At 41.0% G+C, this 24343-nt stretch overlaps 2 protein-coding genes across 2 annotated transcripts; both read right to left on the reverse strand.

Annotated features, from left to right (window-relative positions):
- Nucleotides 1-211: 211 nt before the first annotated feature.
- On the reverse strand, nt 212-14839 carry limd2 (LIM domain containing 2). Its single transcript, XM_073495172.1, has 4 exons — nt 14654-14839; nt 4908-4952; nt 4541-4677; nt 212-3214 (listed from the first exon to the last, which is right to left on the reverse strand). The coding sequence occupies exons 1-4, from the start codon at nt 14654-14656 to the stop codon at nt 3055-3057; spliced, it is 345 nt and encodes a 114-aa protein (XP_073351273.1). The 5' UTR covers nt 14657-14839; the 3' UTR covers nt 212-3054.
- A 1703-nt stretch (nt 14840-16542) lies between these two features.
- ddx42 (DEAD (Asp-Glu-Ala-Asp) box helicase 42) lies at nt 16543-24337 on the reverse strand. Its single transcript, XM_073493760.1, has 18 exons — nt 24251-24337; nt 23076-23294; nt 22787-22937; nt 22636-22697; nt 22170-22206; nt 21621-21773; nt 21389-21493; nt 21088-21207; nt 20803-20979; nt 20553-20681; nt 20346-20445; nt 20216-20263; nt 20019-20116; nt 19383-19659; nt 19013-19239; nt 18805-18915; nt 18457-18573; nt 16543-17850 (listed from the first exon to the last, which is right to left on the reverse strand). Exons 2-18 carry the CDS (start codon nt 23291-23293, stop codon nt 17251-17253), a joined length of 2730 nt encoding a protein of 909 aa, XP_073349861.1. The 5' UTR covers nt 23294; nt 24251-24337; the 3' UTR covers nt 16543-17250.
- Nucleotides 24338-24343: the final 6 nt, after the last annotated feature.

Consider the following 24343-nt stretch of genomic DNA (forward strand, 5'->3'; position numbering starts at 1 on the left):
TCACGCCATCATGACAGGCCAGAGTATTTAGAGATTTGTTCATGTTTTAACAGTTATCAGTTTTGGAAACATCCCTACCTCATAAATTGATAGTAATTTAGCCATATGTTAATCAAAAATATTGATATCCTTAGGGCATTTAGTCATTAATCTACAGGAAACTCAAGGACTTGGATATCTTAACATGAATAAACACACGGAAATCACTCCATTAAATCAACACCAGCATTTTATTTTTTCTCCAAAAGCATGTAAAAAATAAAAATAAAAACAAGAAAGAAAATGCACAAAATGATTGTGTATATTGGCGTAGAAAGGGGGCGCTTACATTTTAAAATGTTACACTTTCATACCACAACTAAGCAATAGAGAGAAGGGAGAATAGAGGAGAAAGACTGCATACACACAGTCCAAGCGTTCTTTTGCTGTAAGGCCACCTCAATCCACAGGTCAAGTCTGTAACACAGAATACATTTTCAAGGATGCATACATTTAAAATGTCTAGATGACAACAGCATTGAAAAGTAAGTCCACATCAAGTTTAGCACAAAAATGAAATGACTCACAGGTTTAACATTTAACACGTTACACTGCAATCATTCACCTGAGCCACTTGGCACCAGTGTAAAGTGTACCTTGTCTGCTCTGTTACACCTAAAAGTTGCAATTCACAGATTCTGCAGTTGTACCTTGGCGAACTGCTAACAGAGAGTGACATAGACAGCATTTCTAGATACAATACTCTTGATTTTAAAGCATTCTCAGGGATCCAGAGGACCGTTGTAAAATGAAAAAGGGAAAATATAAAATATACATTGTCACACACACACAGTAGAATTAGAATTATTATACATTACATGTGGATAAAAAGTGGTTAGATAGGAAAAATGGCTGCTGGTTGAGTGAAATAATCCTATGTTTAAGAGGGGGCTCGAGAGAAAATAGGTCTGATTTTGAAAAGGCATGATCAGGAGATTTCTTTGTAAAGATCTGTGCACTCAAAGTTTTGTTTAAAACAGCAATAAAGGTCAGCTATTTATTTCTAAGGCTTCTCTTCAGAAAAACTAGCAAATATCAATCTGTTTGAGTTTCTTTCTATTCTGCACAGCATGCTCAAATTCACAGTAAACCTTCAGTCACAGAAAGTATTTTGTGTCATTCAAGTGTCATTCAAGTCTCAGCAGTATTCAGAGATTTTCTACAATGAGATATTTGAATGGCTTTCGACTCATTCTTGCGTAGAATGAAAAAATAGGTGAAAATCTTGTCTAACTGGGTTAATTTCTCTTAGGTGTTGGAATTAAATAAGATAAAAAGTGGCTGGAGTGCAACTGCACTGCAGGCTGAGGCAACGTATTCCAAAACTTTGAATAAAAGGCTAAATGTTGAGTTCACGGGCATCTTTTTTTTTTCTTCCTTTCACACTAGAAGCAAGTCACACTTTCCACAGCAGGGGGTGCTCTGCACTGGGTCTAGCATGCAGCATGCAGGAGCACATCAGGGGACCAATACTGTGACAAACCCTCAATCAGACACCTACTGTAAATTCAATATCAAGAAATAGGTCCAAACGCTAAGATGTATTTAGCTAATAAGACAGGAGATGAGAACAGGAAGGCATTTATCTAAAAGGGAAACCTGTCCACGCTTACTGGATGGGAATGGGGGTGGGGGGAGAACAAATAATGATGGATGTTCAAGACACTGTGACTGAATTGGATCTGTCAACGTCCCCATAAAAACCGTCCATTTACACGAACAAATACAAATACAGCAAGGGAAAATCATCACAAGACGCCAACAACTGACAAGCGTGAAATGACGGAGGAACAAAACTGTGTGATTTCCTGCAAGGCTTAGGCTCCGTCCTTCAACATCCTCATTTGTGACACAGAAACGCATTTGTAATCGATTTACTCAAACGTTTACAGCCCCGCTTGAAATGTTTCATGACGGAGAGACGGATGTTTTAGAACGAGGCCTCAGTTTCCCTGTGATTATCAACACCTTGTCTGGTGATCATGTGTGGTCATATGTGCACAAGGAGAGTACAGTATGGTGGGGAATGTTCACTAATCACAAGTACAGCTCTATGTACAGATAGTATAGAAAACACAATCTGAGAATTCCATTTAAATTTCAACCATAAAAGCTCAGAGAAAGATCAACTTATGCCATGACATCAATCAAATCCGAACTCAAGTGCTTCTAAAAACGAACTTCCTATGCATCAATGAAACAAACAAAATCATTCACAACACAAAAGATCGATACAGTCATAAGATAAGGCTATTAAGACCCAGTCATCCCAACATGCAAGGATAAGACTCAGAGTGGTCAATAAAATAAGAACGAACCATGGGATGAAGCCACAAACAAAAATTAAAAGACGAGAGGTGAGCTGTTGCTGATGTGTGCGGTTATTTTACAGTACTCTGTACCCTGTTTGTTCCTCAAATATATGAAACCTGACAAACTGACAGCAAAGTCACAATACTGAGGACTATTATTTTGAGTTGTGTTTTGTTGAAATCAGTGAAAGTATGTAAGTATTATCTTTTAAAAATCCTTGGGTGAAAATTGACCTGAGTGTATGCTCTACTGCAAAACATGGATGCTCTGTAACCCCTCTGATATGTTTGCCTGAGCATACAGTTACTTGTTCAAAGAAAAGGGTGCAAATTATTAAAAAGAATAAAAACACCAAAATAAAAGTGATTTTATTATTATACTCCCCATACTGGAGAAGGCTTTTGGTCACAATCAACTACCAATTCCAAACAGGAAAATAAAGTTAAGAAAATACAATAAAATCAAACCCAAAATATATCCCCAAAATTGATTTCGAAGTGGTATGATTATGACTGGCCAGTCATTTCCTAGCTGTTTGTGCATGTATCTGTTCTGATGGCATTTAAAAAGCAAGTGAATGCGTGGGTGATTTAACAGTGCCCCAGCATATGAGGCACGTGTTCATCGTGATGTATTGGAGGTGTTAGGAGGAGGAAAAGGAAGAGGCAGGGTTGGGAAGGGATGGGACACAGGCAGACATGATTATGCCGTCTTTGTTATATTATCTGGCTCCTTGGAGGCCCAGAGCTCTTTGTGCTGTTTGCGTCCGAAGCCCTCGTCATAGTTGCCTTTGCTTTTGAACAGCTGCTGAAAGTGGGGTTTACAGTAGAATTCACCTTGAAGAGCTGCAAAGGTGCCAAGGCTGCCAAAAGAGAAGAAATAAACAGTTACAATAAAACCAAAGGAGTCAGAAGAAGAGTCATGTAAACACACAGGAAACTGTACAAATAGGGGTGGGTGATCTGACAATTTTAGATCGTGATAGATCATGAAGGTGTCCACAGACTAATTGTCAGGCGGAACAAAGACATTGCAGTATTTCATGTCCTCTTACTATGGTTTCCAAACCTCACACATCCTCGCTGACAAGAGTATTTGCACTATGTGAACAAACCAGTAGTGTAGCCAACTAGATGCCTATGCTAATCGGGCAAATTACTTAACATGGCTTTCCTTGGATGAGGTATTGTAAACAAAGAAATGCGAGTTATAGCTGCGAGTTTATATGAGAGGAGACAAACCACTTAAAGCAACATTATGTAGAAATTTGCAATTTGTGCGCTTTGGGGCCCCCCAGAGTGCAACACCACTGTTGTGACGTAATGTAGGAGCTAACTTCAAACAAAAACCCATCAAGTCATAACAATGTCACGTGTTGAAAACTTGTATCTTGAAGTTAACATGTATGTGACGCTTTGATTGTATCCTCTCACTGAAGTTACAACATGCAGAAACAAGTGATAGGTGGGCGGAGTGGCTGTGACGGAGACACCATTCACCCTATAAAAAGACACTGTACCGTCAAACACGAGCGCACGGCCGAGATTCATAACAGTTTAAACCGATTTGGTGAGGCTGCAGACGGACTTCACGCTCCACGCTACTGCACAGGATTACCAAGGAAGGTGAGGTCATTCAGACATAAGACATTAAACCCGCATTTATTCTGGACTAAGCACAGTTGGCGTCATGACACTGCTGCGTAGTAACAGTATAACCTGTGGGGGAAGAAGTGGTTTACAGCTTATTGAGGGCAAAGTCATCAAACGTTTAAGCAATTTTTTAAAATCATATTTGACTGGTGACTCTACAGTTTACATGTAGTTGTAATATCCCAGTGACCGTTGAAAGTGAGGTTATGGCTCTCTCCACATTCATTTACATAGGGGCCTGGTCTTGTTAGCCCAAAATAACTGCCCAGGGGCATTGCCAAGATGGCTGCCAAGTGGCAAGACTTGCCTAAAAGAACTTTGGTTGTAGCTAGGAACATGGAGGATGCAGAGCCGGTGCCAAAAAAGAATTATCTTTAAAGACAATCTTGTGTTTTAATGGTACAAACAGAGAACTTAAGGTTATTTCAGGTGTAACTATAGTCCACGGGGCAAAGAACGCAATTTAGATTGTGGAACTGCGATATTTGTGTTTTTGGTCAGATCACACTCCCTTACAGTAAACTATATATGGTTACCTGAGTTTGGCGTTGCAGTGCTTGCAGCAGAAGCATGTTGAATGGAAGACCAGGTTGTTGGCAACCAATCTCTCCATCGGGTAGACCGTCTTCTCACATGATGAACACACTTCCTTTTGGGTCTTAAAGCTGAAGGACTGAGCACATAAGTATACAGGTTTACTACCAGACACATAAACAGACCTTGATTCATAGTGAGATGAAAGCTAGCATTTACAAAAAGACACAAAATGCAGGAAAGACTTCCTTTGCTCTCCTCTGAGATCAAAGGCTGATGGAAGTGAAATGGAGCAAGAGTAATGCAAACAGGAGAACAGAGAACCGTGAAAAAGGGATGAGACCGAAAAGACAGCTGATGCTTATTTACCTTGGATCGCTGGACAGGTTTCTCTTCAGTGGTGCTCCTGGTGTCCTGTATAAGCAAAGAAGAACAAACTTAACATTTGAATAAATGCATTTAAATGTGTGTAAAGACTATTATGTGGTTAAGTGCAAAAACAAATATTTGGTGAAATCAACAGAAGATACCTGTCCTCGCATCAGAACGTCACATGTACGGAAGAATAAACACATATGTCTTTTTCACTGTCCTCTTATTACCTTTACCAGTGTGTTAGTATTGTCAATCTGATCCCTCTTTCTCTCCCTCCTCTTTCTATTTGCTCCATCTGTCTCTTTGCACCCCTGGGAGAGGATCAGGTGCCTTCTGTCTGGCCATGTGAGCTGAGGGACGCTCTGCATGGGGCTGCCCTCAACATAGCAGAACAGCTCAGAACCGGCCTTCCAGTTGAGAAACTACAAATGAAATCTCTTTCAAATGATAGAACTCTCAGTGGAAAAACATGACTTACGCTTTTCCCGCTAGTCTTCATCTTAAAAATGACTGACTTGACTGTGTAGTCCATGCATGTAATGAGGCCTTTCTTACACTCAACCCTATAATCCTGCACAATCGTGGGTTTATTCTTTAATTCTCTGACCACATATTGCTCTGAGGGTGTTGATGTTTTAGTAAGGTAATTACAGTTTGATTCACGGTGACAAGAGGAATTGAAAAACTTCCCCCTAGGCGCTCAGAAGGTTACGAAGGAGAAAAGCTTGCATGACCAAAAGCTGGAACAAGTTACGCAGTAGTAATGACCGTATGTGCCCTCTCGAGTATTACAGCCAGTCTCCGGCAGCAACAAGCACGGCCACATCTTTAAGCAGGGCTAACAGGTAGTTCAAGCGGATAATAAACAGACAGAGAGACATTCAGGCATGTACACAGTAACTGCCATGGAAAAGCCAGTGTGCAGGGAAGAAGGGCAGCCTCTGTTTAGGCAAGGGAAAAGTCCACTGCAGACTTTGCTAAAACCCTGTTATGTAAGGCCGTTTGGCTGGAGCTGGAGGAAGTGGTGGAGGTGGAGGTGGAGGGGGGTTTCAGGGGCTGCTACCAGAGCTGCAAAGAGAAGGAGAACTTTGGCATGGGAGGCAAATGCTGATCTTCATTTTTGCAGGTCTATAACTCTTTAACTTTCAAAATGTCCTGCTTTGTAAGCAAAATAACCTTTCAAGAGTCTGCAGCAGTGTTGGAAGTGACAGCATGACGTATGTGTATCCATCTCCTTCATAGAAAAAATGGTGACCTGCTGATCCGAGTTGAAATCAAAAACTGTATTACTGACCAATGACTAAAGTACGTCGTACAGGAACTGCAAGTGGGCTTTCAGAAAAATAGCTGAAATACAGGCCATCTATTCTTATACAATCATCCGTCACATTACAATTATATATACATATATTTATATTATATATATATGTATGTAGACTGTATTTATAGTGTTTAACTTGCCATTCAGAAGACTATTTCCATTCAAAATATCGGTATGGGGTAATTCAATTATTGGAACTTCGTGCTCAGTCATCCTAATTTGAAAACATGTCACTGTGTGGCCAGTAGAAACCTTTCTGTGTGTATTAAGGACACAGTTAATACTGACAAAGGAGGTCCTGCTCACTGATGTGCAACATTGCTCCCAACACAATGCAGCTAGAGATATAAAAGTCATGGCTACAACAGTCTAAACAACATGGCAGTAGTTGACAAATTTAGACGGTATATGTTCTTGTAGCTCTTCTTTATCTGTACGTCACTTGTCATTTTATCTGGAATGATTAGACCGGCCCTCTTTCAAACAGCATAAATCGTAATTTGCATTCTATTTTTGACCCTTTCACCTTAATGCACCACCAAACATCTCATTGCGCGGAATTGCAAGGGTGTTGTCTGCACTTATGAGAACCGGATGGCGTGCTTTTGAAACGATTGGCTCATTTAGAGTGAGGCCATGCAGCTTCCTGCAGTTGCAATCAGATCCTAACTGTCTGCCTTCTCCTCTTCATCCTTGATTCCTGTCGAGCTCACTAAACATGTTGCTGCTAGCTAGCAGACAGCTCACACACTGCTGGTTTATCTAGCAGGCTGCACTCTAGACCACTTCCTGTTGCTGCAGAAGAAGCTGCTGAGCCAACGTGACTTTGATCTTCTCACAATTATTTAGCACGAATGAAAACTGATGTTTAAGTGGGTAAAGTTCTCACGGTCTATTTGTAGAGAAAGTTTACCTCAGTGGGAGGCTGGAAGTCTAAAGCAGGAAAATGAGGTCAATATGGGCTTCATTTGTGACGTGAAATAATGTAGCCAAAAAAGGAAAAACTGATTTGAGTAAAAGGCACAGAATTGCCAATATTTTTTTTTTCTTTTTAGTAAAAACAGGGCAGCAAAAGTAGTTACCATGTTAGGGGGTAGGCATGCATTCCAAACACACACACACATACACAGACATCCTGGAAGACTTCAGATTAGCTTCTGCCATCTTGTCTCGTTTGCCTTATATGTACATGAGTCTCAATTGTCACCAAACAGCTCAAATGTGGCAGGAAGTTGTTATGACACATGTGGCTTCCTCTGTCTCAACAGGGACAACAGCAGCTAAAGTCCTAGCTGACTGTCATCCCGATAAATGACTGCCTACAATCACTTGGTCTGTATGAAAGCATCAGAGTGAGCCAACTACATGAGAATTATGATCTCTGTTCAAAAGTATGAAAATCAGAAATTAGCCGAGCTAAGTAAGGAGACAAGAGATACCACTAAATACATGGAGGGGCGGTAAATGAAAGGCCTTCATGAGCACAGAACAAGGTGTTCAATGTGAACAGGAATAAAGAGGGTTTGTAGTGTAATTAATTAGCTCTGCTATGCACAACAGTGTTTTATCTGTGAAGCAATTTGACATACCAGTGTGTAAGCAGCCAGCTGGAGAGTTGTATCTTACCAAACAAAGACCACTTTCACACAAGTGGTGAAATCTCCTTGCAACAGAGGTTCAACTCCTGCCTTAGGCCATCAATCGCTGTATGTAGAGTCCTTGCTGAAACTTTAAACACACCTGCACATTTCTGCCTGTGTGTGTGTGTGTATCTGTGTTCATGTTGCAACAAGCTTTTTTGGAGGACAGTGCCAGCTCCCCCCCCCCCCTCTCCTTAAATTAATTTAAAGGAATACATTTTGTAAGATACATTTGTGGCTTTCTTGCTGTGGGTTTGCTAAAAGATCTACACCACTTTCATGTTGCTAGGGCAAATATGTGTTGCTTTCACGAAACAACGGCACAAATAAGCATACATTAAACGAGAGAGGTCGCACAGCAATCTGTGCATTTACAGTAATACAAGAGAAAAAAAAAAAATCGCTCGCTCTGTGTTTCTCTGCAGAGCATATGTGATTGTAAGAACATGGGAGGGGCAGATTGTCCACAAGTTAGTTGATCCATATGCCGTTGTCCTTTCTGAAAAAAATGCTGAAATGGGTCGCCAAATACACTTTGCCGGTTCTTAACATACCTGGGTGGCCCGCCTAAGTAAAGCCTATGTGTTGGTCACACTGAAGCTACAGCCAGCAGCTAGCTAGCGAGTTTAGCTTAACATAAAGACTGGAAACTATGGAGTAATGTTTGTTACTGGTTTGTTTTGTACATAAGGGCGCTTGAGGATGAGGGTGCTGTTACGTATACACTCTGCCATGGGTTTCACACTATTTTACTGACTGACAGTTGGTGGCGGTAACATACCAAAAAAACATGGATGCTCCAATAAAGGAAGCAAAGAAGAAGACTGCTAGGTCGTAAATATTGATGTAAACAACTGGTAATTTTCAATACTGAAGAAAAACCAGCTGTGCAAGTGAAGAAGGAGGGGCATTCCACACGTATGTACACCAACAGATTACAGAGAACCTGGATGTAAACACAAGTCATGTTTCTATACAAGAAACCTCCACGACACCTTTAAAAAAAATGATTCCTTTCATAAGGAATCAGTTATGGACTACTGTGTATCTTCAACTGCAAACCAAAGCACAAGTTTGGGGTAACCACTTGTGAGGATCCTCGAAAAAGCAAACATTCAAACCATTAATGTCACAAATCCCACCGCCTTTTCACCCCCTGAGGCCAAAGACCACCCATGTGATAGATAGGGGAGTTAAATGGCCCCCATGTTTGGCCTTATTCTTTCAAAATCAGGAAAAGATGTAATAGGGCAAGAATTTGAGGATGTACTGTAGAGAGCTTGCCATTTCAAAATAATGTGTGAAAGTTCCTCACTGTTACAGGCGCCACAACTACAAACCAGACCCTTCTTTTCTAAATCTCAGTGTTTACGAGAGCCATCTGCTGATGTAAATCACAGCCATTTAGTACAGTTACAGCAACTCTTCAGAATATGACGGGGGTGAAAGGTCAATATGTTCGTAAAAAGTTAAATGGGAAGAACTATCTGCGTTTTTTCTCTTTCTAGTGCTGATGGACACAACACAATAAGACAACCCCCCCCCCCCACCCGCTTCACACTTGATCATTACTGAATACACACTGTGGTGCACGACTCACTCCAACAGGCCCCTAGAAGGGAAGGCAGGCGCTATGTTAACAAACGTCTTATGTCATTAATCCAAAGCAAGGCTCCCACTCTCCCCATCTCTTATTTTTAGAGATGTGATCATTGTTTAATCATTCGGGACAGCACGAAGAACCTCATCCTTCAAACACAACAAAAAAGTGGTAATGAGTCCATCTGTCGCTTGTCAAGCAGTTTGACGGTAAGCTAATCATAACAAACAACATTTACCGGTGCAGTGCTATCGGCAGCCCATGAGTCTTAAGTTTAATATTTTATGCAGATAGCATCTTACTGTATATTGCACTTTGCGGACCTGCAAGCCATGGCACTAGTCCAACGACTAAAACAGCCGCTGCAGGGAAAATATATACTCCCCTTGACAGCAATCTTCCAGCAGTAATTCTGAACATGAAGAGACAAAACAAGTTATGCAGACGAGGAGCCTGGGGTTAATAAAAAACTTTTTATGTGATGGAAAAGTAAGTATTTGCTGAACATGAGCTTTTAACACTTGACTGGCTGAGGAACTGATGAAAATATCCATCAGAGTGCAAATGGAGGTTCACCACACCAGTCTGCAGAGTAATCACATCTGGGAGCGTGTTGAGGCGTTCGGTCAGCCACTACTTCTCTTCCCTTTTTCGAGCTTCCAGTACAAGAGAGTGACGGGGCAGTTTTCTGTGTCTGCAGGCACAGGGTATCGAATGCATCTTTAGTCAGCTGACAGGCACTTGTTTTTTCACTTCCTGTCTGGGGTGGCTGTCAAGGTCCAGATAAAACCTTTTAAGGTTTGATGCAAATATGTAGCTAAGGTGCCTCAGTATCACAAGTACTCAAAACCTGGTTTACTTGAAGAAATTAGGGCTGCAACTTCAGATGCTTTTTTTTTTCTTTTCTTTTTTTTTTACAATTTCCTAAACCCTACAATGTCGTCCTCAAATGTCTGATGTGTTGTTCAATTAACAGTACAAACCAAAGATATTCAATATACACTTACATAAAACTGTGTAAATTAGGGATTTTTGACATTTTGCTTGAAAAGTTACTTCAAGGATTAATCGATTATCAAAATAGTTGCTTATTTTTTTGATGGCCCGCTAATTTGAATAACCAACTAATTATTGCAGGTCTAGATGACCTAAAGACCATTAAAAAAAAAATCTGAAATGTTGACTCAAGGGAGAACTAGAGCCTTTTAAAGTAAAGGACATGAAACACTCACATTTTGCCATGCAGACATCATGTCTGAGAAGCAGGCTGCCCTTTCAGATAGAGAAAGTAATACTGATTATTCCCTTGTATTTAGTAGTCAGCAACCACTGCTCACACGAACTTAAGTTCTGCACTGCAGTATCTGTCTGACTGTGCTGAAAAGCCCTTAGTGTTTCCTTTTATTACTTCTTTAAAAGACACTGCCCAAGGGCATAATTACAACTAATCAAGTCCTCTGTGTCAGAGATCCTTCAAATACCAAGCTACACAGGACTATTTTCAATTCATAGAATCTGATACTACTAATAAAACCATAAAGGCAAATACAATGTCTGTTCTTAAAAAAATAATGTATTACATCCCTCATTTTTGACCAGTGTTCGACTTGGTGATGTTCATAAAAACTAATGGTTGGTCCTGGCATGCTGAAGCAGCTGGTCTGTTTATGTTTTCTCAAAATTGCAAGGAGAAAACTAGTGATTGCCTGTCAAAGAAGACCTGGAGCCTGTGTTGACTTGACAATGCAAGGCGACACCGGCTTCTGATGGTAGAAACAGCCTCAAGTGCTACAACTGATCAGATGTTATCACAGAGTCAAGAAGAGGGGAACATTTCACAAGCAAATTCTCCTCCAGGACTGGAATTCAGGATAACATGCCCCATCCCGTCGTCAAAACAAAATCTCACATGCAAATGTCAGCTCTGCGATCGCAGAAAATTTCCATCACACTGGAGGCTCCTTAACTGCAGACTTAAACCTTGGGAAAGTGAAAGACACGAGACAGGGAAATGCATGTTTGATGCTTTTTTTCCCCACAATAAGGTTATAGGTTACAGTTAAGAGAGAACTAAAAAAGGTCTGCTGTTGACTGATGATAATGTGGAACTCTAAACAAAAAGTGTTGAAACAGTCTACCCTCAAGTCTTTTCAAACCAGATAACCCTCATTACATCAGCTCCTACTGTCACGGGGAGGCAAAGCAATGCAAGTGCATTGTTGTTTAGACAATTAAGACAGCCAATACTCACTCAAAGATTTAAAAGACAGAGAGCTGCTGTTAGACGGACATGGGTGAGGAGTTTGGACTGCACCAAATGATTGCAAAAATCATCATCATACACATAATGCAGAGCGATAAAAAAGAGAAAATCTTGGCTTTTGACATCTTGCCGACACCGATTTGTTGTTGTATTGGTGGTGCAGCTGAACTCATTAGTGAAAATCAACGATCTGAGATCTTATTTTCATTAGACTGCAGTGAACCATGTCAGAAAAACAAAAAAATTAAGCAAATCAAGGTGAATGGAATGTGTTACGCCTTTGCCTTCAATGTCTAAGCCAGAAAACTTCAATTCAGATTTAGAGTCTCAAGTCAGATTTGTATGACCCAGAGGAGAAGGAAAAAAGAGGCAAAATAAAAACAAAATCATGCATTTTGTTTTAAAACAGTGGAATGGTTACGTGGTGCATGCACATGGCAATTCCACATTAGTTTACTGACTTTAGAATAATGTTTTTTTTCTTCACACAACTTATTTGGCTTGCTGGTTTCACAAAACAATACAAAACTAGTCCTCCACTTCAACCCCTTAAAAATCAGACTGAGAAACACCTTTTTCAGGCCTAAAAAAGGGGCTTTATGATGCTTTGCTTACACAACCACCCTGCCTATAAAACAAGAAAATGACAGGGTATGAGAAAGAAAAAAGGGACAGGTATGCACTGCAGCTAGTTAAAACTATCACTCTGACTGTTTTTTGCCTTCAGCTCATTCGTCTGGACCTGCTGGCGACCCATTAATACTGTTCTGCACATCTGACAGCAGGAAAACACCCCCCCACCCAACATATGGCACTTCTGACATGCAAAGCAAATCAGGTTTTTGTGCCGTTAATGGTAATTGTTTGATGGCAGAGCATATGGTAAAAAAAAAAAAAAAATGTTATTAGTCCTCACTGCAGCTTTGTGCAAAGTGCTTTGTCTACTCTAAATCCGCATCATTTGTTTATTTTTTTAAACAAGTCAAAGTGCAACAACAGCCTCTCAAATCCACCAGAATACTGACGTAAATCAGCCGGCAGAGTGGGGTGTCAATCTGTGCTGTCAACTCTGACTTAAATTACAGTTAGGCAGCCGACCGACGGTGGCAGGAAATGAAAATGACCATATACTTACTTAAGCCTCGTCGCCATATGCCAGGGATATAATGACAGACAGTTGTAAATGTGGTGCCCTGGATGGTTAAAATGTGGTTTTAACCAGACCACAGAGCAGTTTGTAAACTGCTCGACAACACAAACACAGGCGAGAAATTTGTATAAAAAGAGTGAAACACATGTTTTCTTCCACCTGGTGTGAGAGCTTTAATCTAATGCTGATTTATGCAGAGGTTTAATCCAGTCACTCATCCATTTGGTATTACTCAGCTCACAACCTCAGCAGCTGTAGGTGAGCTCATAAGCTAAAGTGGACATTTCTGTTCCCATAATGGGGGTCTGGGGACATTCATATGTTTTTGAGTTGATGGGTTAGACCATTTAGCCATGCTTTATAGTAATACACTACATTCATTTTTTCCCCCAGCAGATTCCAATAACTGAAAGGTGGCAGGGTCCGCCACACATAAACAAAGTAACTGTATGTAATTGTGTCGTCTTTTAAGGTCAGTTTGTTTATTCAGTCATGAAAACAAAGAGTGGTTTGTTTTGTTTGTTTAGGCATTTAAAAAAAAAAAAATCAGAGTGTGTAGATGCTGAGCTTGTTCACTTCATGAAAGCAATTTGGCTTCATATTATCATCTCTATCTATCGTTAATAATTTCAATGACACCAATAAACAGCTGATAATGTAAATTTCCCATATCGTGCATCCCTGTTCGGGAGTATCCCATTTACAAGCTGCACCTGTAAACATCTTATCCTGGGTTCAAACCTGGATAAGCCATTATCCCGGCTTTGTGAAACTTGGGTATGCTAGCTGAAGTACTGCGGCATATAAAGACTTGTAAGAAATGTCAATACCGTTATGATCGTGCATGTATATGGGGATATAAAAAAACAGGTTTGTCCCATGTACAAGAGTAGGGTGAAAAAAAAAACAGGATAAAAGTGTAAATGTAAGCATATTCATTGAGAATAATAAGGGAATTCCTTATTATTATTATTAGAGGGTACTGTAAACACATTTTATTCAAAAAGCTTGAAATGGATTTTCTGCTTTGATTTGTGTGCATATTTGATTAATTTTGTTTGTCTGAGGGATTAACTCACTTGGAAATCCCTATTACAGACCACCTCACTGTCTGTACATGCTTGCTTTACTACAGACCCTTATGTAACACTAAGCAGGTGGGACCCTACATTAGGCCAGATTTTTAAGCATATATCTGCAAAAAACAAACAGAGACAAACACGTTAATCTGCTTAGGCTGAAAACTGCTAATCAAGCAAAAACAAAAAAACAGAAAAAATCTCGCCACTAATTGTAACTTAAAACCACAAATTGGCTGATAAGGAGGGATGATCAATTTAATTTTTTATCGGTTTAAAACAGGGCTACTAACATGAGCTTGGACAGCATGTGATGACTGTAACGCCGTTATTCATTGGGTTTAAATCACCTCGTTGGTTGGTTAATAATTAGCCATCAAGCTAGCTCACTAATAGCGGTGTTTTTTGGGGGAACACGAAGGCGGGGCGTTTAAAAATGTCGTCCAAATCTAACACAAAAACCTCCTTTAATGTTAAATTGGATTGAACGATACATTTACATCCGACGTCCACGCCGTGGCTTACACAACCATAACCAGCTCCTGGTTAGCTTAAACCTTTAGCCAGTGGACGGACATCATCACCTCACCTCATCTCACAAAAAAAAAAGAAGAGAGAGGAGAGCGGCGGAGGGAGGGGAGGCTGCAGACACACACGGAGCAAATAGACGAGAAAAAGGGCACTCACCATCTGCGCTTCTTGTCTGCGACACGCTGGCTGATAACTGTTCACTCAGTGGCTGGAGGCTGATATTTGCTTTCTCATTCACTTTTGCGGCAGGCTTTGTTGCAGACGCTGGCCCCGGTGCCGGTGACTTTCTACCCTCCGCTCCGCTCCTCGTCTCTGTTTTCAGCGGAACGTTTTTTTTCTATTCGGCAGGATGTCGCACGCTATTGGTTCTCATCTGCTCCGGACGCGTTCACGGGCTGTCGGACAAATCGCAACTATGAGTGGAACAAGGATGTCACTGTCAAGCTTTCACATAATACATTACCCTATTTTTTTTTAAACGAGGTTTAAAACATATATTTAAAAAAAAAAGCGAAAGTGTTTTTCACTTATTTTGTAATTGCTCCCTGGTACATTGTTTTTGGTTTGATTGTTGATCCCTCCTGAATTTGTTTTGTGTTTTTGAGCATGTGGTGTTTGGTTTCCATGTGATAAATACGTCTGAACACTACTACATTAACATTGTATATCATTTTGACTGAAATTGTCATTTGATTTTGTATTTAAGGGTACCTCCACAGATTTTACACATTAAAGTGCGTTTACAGGTCTTGGGGAGTACTACTGCATATGTGAGAAAATAAGTAGAAAGCCCTTTGTTGCTCCACAGGAAGCTGCATGTAATCTGATAAATTGCCTCCAGCAATGTCACTCAGCTGATAGGTTGCATTGTGTGAAATGTGAGCACCAGGCTTTGAAAAGAAAAATGTGACTAAGTAAATCTTCTCAAGTACTGCACAGTATGAATGTAATTTTGAGTATTTCCATTTTCTGCTACTTTCACTTTACTACAATTCAGAGGGAAATATTGGAAATTGTACCCCAGTACATTCATTTGACAGCTACAGTTACACTGTGAATCAAGAGTTTACACACAAAAGAAATCACCTGCTTACAAAACATGATGCATTATAATATAAAATTAAAAACACTTCTGGACAATACTTTAACAGTAAATCTAGCCGAAGCACTCAGAAATGTGTTAACAATAGCGTCTGTTGTTCTGTAGTGTTCACAGTTAGACAATGCAACCTAACATTCTTCGGTGCAATGTAAATGTTAGTAATATCAGTGTCAATGAAAACATGCTCTTTGTCTCAACACAAAAACAGGCCAGTGCATTTAAACGCATTAGTGTTTACTGCCTCCCAGTGGTCACAGTGAGAAACTGCAATGGTATATTTGGTAATGCTACTGTTGTTACTAGTAATACAACCCTTATACTATATTTATAACTTAAAAAATCGGTATTGATATCAAATTACTTTTTTTTTTTTAAGACAATTTTCTGTTCAGTTCAGTTCATTATCTACCGCTTTTCCGTGAGGTGCGGAGATGTTGCCGCTTTATCGCCCCTTTCAGGGGATTGCGGGTTGCGGGTTACTGGGGCCAAATACAGTTCACATAGGGCGGAGGCCAGGGTATATCCCTGGATGAGTCGCCAGCTCATCGCAGGGCCCTCTGACGGCAGAGGCTGCCACACAAGGTGCCAACTGCGCGCCAGGAGCAGTTTTGGGGTTCAGTATCTTGCTCAAGGATACTTCGGCATGTAGCTCAGTTCCGCCCAGGGGAGCTGGGGTTTGAACCAGCGGTCACTGGTCACCTGCTCTACCCACTGAGCTACAGCCGCTACAATTTTCTGATCTGGAATAATCTTTACTTGGATATAAAAGCTTCCAGTACCTGCATTCTGTGCCTTCTCACTGGCATCAAGGGAGATTTGATACTTGTTACAAAATCACTATTAGGGAATTAAAGACTGAACTGAGTACAATATGCATGCAGATGTTTTCAGTTAGAAAACAAGCGTGACATAGGTAAACTGTTATAGAAAGCAGAAACAAAAGTTGATGTCAAATGAGACTTTTTAATCAAAACTTAACATTTCCCATGTGCGAATGAACAGTTGAAACTCCTCTTGCAAACAAATTCATCTTAATGAAAAAAATTCCAAATTCATAGAGACTAAATGCCAAGGAAAGGCACTTCACTAAACTTGAGTACAAGACACAAAAAGAGCTATACATAGTCTTCAACGTGTGTGTGTGATTGTGAATCACAGAGTGACTTATAAATGAAGTAGCTAGTAGAGTTAGCTTTGTAGATTAACAAAATGCAAACACACAACACACTTGGCAAAGATACAAAATTAAGCATCAGGTTTGCAAGCATAAAAGCATGTTTGGAGCTCAGTGAGAGGAAACAAGACAACAAACAACACAACCTAACTTTGAATTGTTTACTGACAGCAGAATTCATTACAGCTCTATTGCTCGACCCTATTGACTTTACAATAACAACAGTCTTGATGATATATGTACAGTGGCTGTCTCTGAGCTGCTTGTGTTGATCTGTCTGACACACTCTGTTGAGCTCTGACATATCACAAGGTCCTAACCAACCTGACAGGAGCATCAGTAACACCTGCATTGAAATTCCCCACACGGTCCTGTGCTTGTGTCAGCCTCTGATATGCTCTGCTATCTGCCTACACAAGAGACAAGCTCATCATGGAGCAGCTGGTTGCACATATTATTCTACTTATGTGTTTTTCTTTAGTTGTCCCACCTGCTCTTTCTACGTTTTGGTGGCTCAGGAACAGCAAAACTATCATCTCCCCTATCCCTCCCCTCCCCACTCCCTCTGTCTCCCCCATCCCTCTCACTCCTCCTATCTTCTCTGTCCCTCCTGCTTCCATCTCCGTTACGACTATCGCTGTGGCGGCTGCTGCTGTATCGATCTCGGTCCCCATGGCGGTCCCGATCTCTGTCTCCATGGCGATCCCGGTCTCCGTAGCGATCCTCTCCACTGTGTCGATCGCTCCTGTCGCTGTGGCGGTGGTAACTGTCTCCATGGCGCCCCCGGTCCTCCCCGTGTCTGTCCCGTGAGCTGTCTCTCGGTGAGGGAGGAGCAGGTGGAGGGAAGCTGCTGTGCTGTGAACTGGTCTGACTGGTGGGCACTGAGCTCAGGGAGCCAGCACTGGTGAAGCCGCACATGGACATGGTGATGCCCTGGGACCGTTCTGAACCATTGGGGGCCTCCGTCGGCACAGAGCTCAGGCTGCCGGCACTGGTCCAGCCTGACGAGCTGTTAGACTTGGTGGTGAGCTTTGGAGGACCGCTGGATGCAGCTACAAAGTGGCTCTTATACTGAGCCTACAAGAAAAGGAGACATTAAGAAGAGGAGATTAGCTACCTGGGAGGCAAAAGAAAAAATCCTTGCCTTTGAAAAATTGGATTTCACTGCCTCAAGACACAATCACCAAAATATATTTGCAGGGTGGTGATAGGATGCTGGTTAACATACAGTTGACTAAACCATTTCTTGTAAATCTTGAAAATGTACTTCTAATTCTGTTTAAAACATTTCTAAGACCGTGGTCTGTAAGGGACTGACTGCCAACACTTCTAGACGTTTAAAGTATTCTTGACTCTCCTCTTGTCCTCAAATATTACAGCATTTTTCAATAGTTAAAGAAAACAGAATACACAAAATTGTGAGCTGTCAAAAATAACAAAAGTTACAACATCATTGTATTTTAAGTTAAAAGGAATTAAACTAAAGCATGGCAACATGAATCACACACATACGAAAAGTCTTTCAAAGTAACAGCAATAAAAGTGGAGAAAAATTTTAATAAAATAAAAAAATCATGATTATAAAAATCAGAAACAGGCACTATGGAAGAAAAAGAAAATCACATCAAATAAAGTTAAAGATATAATAATTAAGAGAGACCAACAGAGGGGAGAGAGTTCTACCTGGAAGGCTTGTTTCATTGCAGACATGCGATCGCCCAGTGCCCCTGTGGCTGGTTTGCTGTAGCCTTCATAGCTACTAGTGGAAGACAACAAGCTGCTGCTGCTGCTGCTGCGTTCCTGTAAAGACAACAGTGTGTTACTCACATGTGTCTAAATTCTCTCCAAATATTACCATGAATCACATCAATCTAAAATAACATTTCTTAACCATCATAGAGCTTTAATGCTGTCAGAGGTATAGTCTAGTATTTATGTTAGTATTTGATCATTTTACAGTTCACAGTAAATACAATGATACTACTATATTACAAAAAAACCTGATTTACAGTGTTGTAATTAGTAACTTACAGAACTTTCAGCTCCCAGGCCTGGTCTCTCTTTGTAACCAAGACCACCTCCACCAATATTCAGCTTCTTTCCTTTACCACTCTTGAATCGGGATTTCCTGAACCAGGGATTCTGGGAAAAAGTCAACATAACATAGTTAACATTCACTTCTAAAAAACAATACAATTGTTCTACAGTGTTTTTTATTCGTTGACCTTTTCCATCTCACCTGCATGGCTAAGTCCATCAGTTCTTTGGAAACAGATTGATTCGCTCCCTCTAGATTTCTCACAAGGTCACCGGCGAAAGTGGTGTCTTTGTTGGTGAGGAGAGTGTAAGCCACACCCTTCTCTCCAGCACGTCCAGTTCGGCCAATCCTGTGTGTGTGCGTGTCAATGTCTCGTGCCACATCGTAGTTCACCACTGTGCGAATGGATGGGATGTCCAGACCACGAGCTGGGAAGGGATTCAAACAAGAAGCAGGAAAATGTTAAAATGAAATAACGAAACCTGTCAGTGCTTGACAGAAAGCCACAATGAAGGAAAGAAATGGGAAGCAGAAAACTTCTCCCATCTCTATCCTCACTCCTTGGACTCACCAGCTACATCAGTGGCCACCAGAACAGGCAAATTCTTTTTCTTAAAGTCGCTGATGACCTTGTTCCTCTCACTCTGGTCCATGTCTCCGTGCAGGAGGCCCAGACTGTAGCCCTCCTGGGTCAGGTTAGTAGCCAGTTCCTCACAGTTTGCCTTCTTGGTGACGAAGATGAGGACTGAGCCAGAGGAGGTAAACTCGACCAGCCGCCGGGTCAGCCAGTTCCATTTATCTGAGCCACCCTGCAGCATCTCCACCATCTGGGTCACATCCTCATTGGCCTGAATAGAGAGGACAGCAATTATAGCATGGTATCTACATTTTAATGTAAATGTAAATACTATACACCTAAAAACATTCACTCTTGCTGCAAAAATAGTTTATCAGAACAAATTTATTCTAAGGTCAAACATTGTTTTAAATCACGTTTTAAAATCTCCAATCAAAAGGTTCAAAAAGCACTTCTGGACAAGAGTTGCACTTTTCTATGTTAAATTAGGAGTATTGTACCTGTAGAATTTTGTAGACATACATTTGTATTTTGGGACTTTGTGACACACAGTGAGCAAATTTATCTCTTTGTGTAGTCGCTCTAATAACATTTGTTGTGTGTTTGCAGATCATGTGTGAAGCTGCATACCTCTCCAATGTCTCCCTGCACAACACGAATAGGATCTACTAAGATGTCTCTGGCCAGCCTCTCAATCTTCTTTCGGAAAGTAGCGCTAAACAGAAGGGCTGTGAAGGAAATCATATTGAAAATATTTTTTAAAATCCTATGAGCTTTGCTTCTTAGAAAAATAAGACATTGTCGTATTACAAAGGAGACCCACTTACTTTGTCTGTCTGGGCGAACATGGCTAGCAATAGATCTAACCTGATATTCTGCAAGGGAATGAGAAATTAGCTGCAGTGCACAAACCATTGTTAAAACATCTTTGTTACAGCACTGATAATGCCAACCCACCAAAGCCCATATCAAACATGCGATCTGCCTCATCAAAGACCAGGTATGACACTCTCTGCAGGGATGTGGCCTTCTTTTTAACGTGATCAATCAGACGACCCTATGCAAACACACAAACATGAAATTTCACATTCACTGCCGCAGTGGAGGGTGAATTTCCTCTTAGAAAGCAGTGTCAAAGACAAAAGTTGGTTTCTCTTCTCTTACCGGAGTGCAGACCACAATCTCTGCTCCCTCTTGCAGAGCTTTGGCCTGCTCCCACATGCTGCCTCCTCCATACACTGCCACAGAACGCAATGAGTAGGCTTTACCAAAACGCTTACATTCTGCATGGATCTGGAAAAACATTTCAAGTGACACAATTAGTGAACCAATTTGCTAACAATACATTTTTAATTAATGCGACAACAAATACCATCTATACATTCACAAAACCTGACTTAGTCCCTTCTCTCACCTGCTGACAAAGCTCTCTGGTGGGACACACAATGACTGCAATTGGCCCTTCTCCTGCCTCCAGCTCCTTTTGGTCCATGATGTGAACCAGCATGGGCCAGATAAAAGCAGCAGTTTTGCCACTGCCAGTTTTTGCAATGCCAATCATATCACGTCCAGACAGAGCTATGGGAACACCCTAAAACCCAGATAGAGTACAAACGCAACAAAGATGCTTCATGAAATCATAAAAATCAAGAGTAATATTCAGTTATTTTGCAACCTCAAGGTTAAACTTGCTCTATACCTGGCACTGAATTGGTGTGGGCTGAGTGTACTCAGACTTGCGGATTTGATGCATCAACTGCTCATCAAAGGAGAAGTGTGCGAAACTAGTAGAAGGTTTTGGAGGTGCAGCACCAGATACCTGAGAAAGACACAAGAAGATAAACATTTTCCCCCCACAGCCACCACATCTAGAAATATGGCTCAACGTTGAATTAGGACCAAAACAAAAATGAATGAATCAAAGTAATCACTACTGAGACAAGTATATAATTTCATTTAAAGAACATTTATATACTAGTGTGCATGAATCCTGGATTTACCCTTAAGTTCAGTTTATGTCTTAATTCCAACACTTGGGTTCCAGTCAGGTTGCTCAGCTCCTCATGCTCATTGTAGAAGTTTTTCTCAAAGGGTGGGTAATCAATCTGTAGAAGAGAAAAAAAACAATTGCAACAAAATCACTCATTTCGCACATCTTTAAGTCATAAAATGTTGATCCATAATTAAGACAGCACTCTCACTGTCTGTGCTCAATCAGTATTGTTAGCTGACCTCAGAATGGTCAATGGGAGGAAGCGGCAAGATGATTTTCTTAGTGGTAGGGGCAATTGGGTTCCCATCACTGTCATAGTCAATGTTTTCCTCTTCCTCCTCTTGGGTCAGCCCGGCTGTGGGATTCTCTGCCATGTAGCGGAAGTAGGCTTCCTGCAGAGAGCACAGCATTTCATATGAAGAACAGAGCTGGTTTGCTGCTTACCACAGCATCCAGGCAGCAGTAACTAAATACCTGAAGAAACAATCAGCTTTATAACAGAAGCATGAAATACAGCTCACATCTTGATATCAAATATTCGGTCACGTGCTGACAAAAATCAACAATTAAACATGCTTTTTTCACACTTTCTAATCAACATGAATAATCTACACAAGAAGAACAACTCCATTGATACAATATGATCCTAAGTGCAACCTGCATGGTCAGATAGAGGGGAAGGCAGGGGGCTTCACAAGATTAGAGAGGATAGATTTAGGGAATGTTTGGTCTGAAGACCTCCCTGATCAACGATGTAATGGATGAAGAACTTTGGAGGGCTCACTCACTTGTTCATCCTCTTCTTCAATGTCATCACGAATACCCCTGAAATGACAAGCGGAGAAAAAAAAAACTTCCCTGCGGCTCGTTCATACACCCAAGACAGCCCACATCCCACTATGACTAAGGTCACTGATTACCTGATTACGTCTATAAAGCCAGCAAAACCATTGCTGGATGTGCAACGCTTTCTTCCCATAATTGGAGAAGCGTAGGATTTAATTTCAGCATAAAGCTAAATTGCTATTGGTAGTTAAGACATTTGTAAAAGCAGTGAATTGTACAAGAGTTAAATAAAGATTAACTGTAGGATTTAACTAGTATGCTTATATTTCACTTACATGATATTTATTCAGTTGTGGCCAATTCTATTTCCCTTCTGGTCAAATTTAAATTTAAGCACCTGCATAAGAACCTTAGAAGTGACTAAAAATAAAATAAATTCAAAAAAATATGAGCACAAGTCTCTCTTACTTTGCTGACTTTTTCTCCTTTTCCTTTTCCTCTAGTTTCCTCATGTCTTTAGCTGCTTGGTTCTGGAGGAGAAAAAAATGTTAGGGAAAACAGCAGATTAAGCTTTTGGAAGCATATTCTGATTTGTTTCTGCCTTCTGACTTATTCTTACCTCAACCTCTGCCATGAAGGCATCCAGTGGGTCATCTTCACTGTCTGAGCCACCACCAGACTGCATCTGCTGCCGTGTGGGAGAGTTCTCAGCTGGGATGTACGGCAAATCAACATTGCTGCTGGACTCCTCTTCATCGTCTTCAAAGTACCTTGTTGAAAATAACAAATATACAGTTTTATGATAAATAAATACCACAAATCAAATCATATATCGACTGTTCTCTCAGGGGTTGAACTTAACATATGTAAGAGTATATTTATGTGTAGTGGAGAGATGTAATACTCACGCGTTTTCCTCATCAAAATTAGCTCGTTTTGTCCCAATTTTGTAGAATGAGGGGAGCTGCTGGTTCTTCCCATACCCCCCACCTGATCCTGTGGGTCCGAATGATGTGTGAGATTTATTAGGAAGCGGAGGTTCCTCCTTTTTCCCTGCGAGGGAAAATCCTCCAAATCCAAACCCTCGCTTCACGCCGGGACCGCCTTTGTTCCAGTTCATGGACATGCTGTGAAAACAAGAGGGAAACAAGCCCTTAACACCTTAATTACACCAGACATTGAAAATGTGGTATTGGCTTGTTCTTGGTTCTTTATTGAAGGTGCTTCCAATAAGATGCGACTGGGCACCTGTCGGAATCATGGAAATCTCTCCAGCTAACCATTTAGTAAACGAGGACCACTTACAGCAAGTGTATTTTGATGGACTATGAGGGTTTCACTAGCAACGAGACAGACTGTTACTCATGAGGCCAAGTCGTAAATGAAAAGCTCTGACTCAGCCATTCACTTTGCTGGTGAAGGCGCTTTCTTTGTTTTTGTTCATTGCTTTTTATATCAACAGAACAACCTGTCGCATAAGGTTACTTTCACTTTAACATTAACCACACACTGGCAGTACAGACAAGCATTATCTGCAACAACATAATGTATTCATAGCTATTGATATACGTAGCGATGGAGGATGAACATAAAAGGAGTACTGCAATAAATGCACGCATTTAATAAGACATTTACACGTCCATGGAGGCGCGCATGTTTGCCAAAAATCAACAGTACATACGTTAATCAGGCATTATTTCAGTGGGGTTCTGCATGGGGGACGTTAACAGACTGAGAAACTGGCGTAGCACGTCAACAGAAACTTAAATATTTTCTACATACGACCATACAAGTAAATACAGCGAAAGTATTCAGCTGTCGGTTTCTTTGCATTACAGAAATCTGATAACAGCATAACATTGTCAAGAGACCACCATCTAGCTAGCTGTACGTAACGTTAGCGTTAGCTTTGAGGCCGCAAAATGAGGCCGAGGAGGGGGTGTGCGACGCTAGGGTGGAACATTTGCCGTGAATATGATTTAGTTAGGAAGCCTTTCACACCCCCGTGCAGTATAAAATAACACTGTACCTTACCTGAATGTATCTATGACTTTCTTAACAGAAGCTAACGGGGCGGATTTACCTGTTTGTTATGCCAGTAAAAGCGCCAGTGTTGTCAGTAAACCAAGCGCTGCCGACGTCATCAATACGCGCAAAGCTTCTCGGTGGGTGTGTC

The sequence above is a fragment of the Pagrus major genome, chromosome 23 (assembly GCF_040436345.1).
Source record: "Pagrus major chromosome 23, Pma_NU_1.0".
Taxonomy (NCBI): domain Eukaryota; kingdom Metazoa; phylum Chordata; class Actinopteri; order Spariformes; family Sparidae; genus Pagrus; species Pagrus major.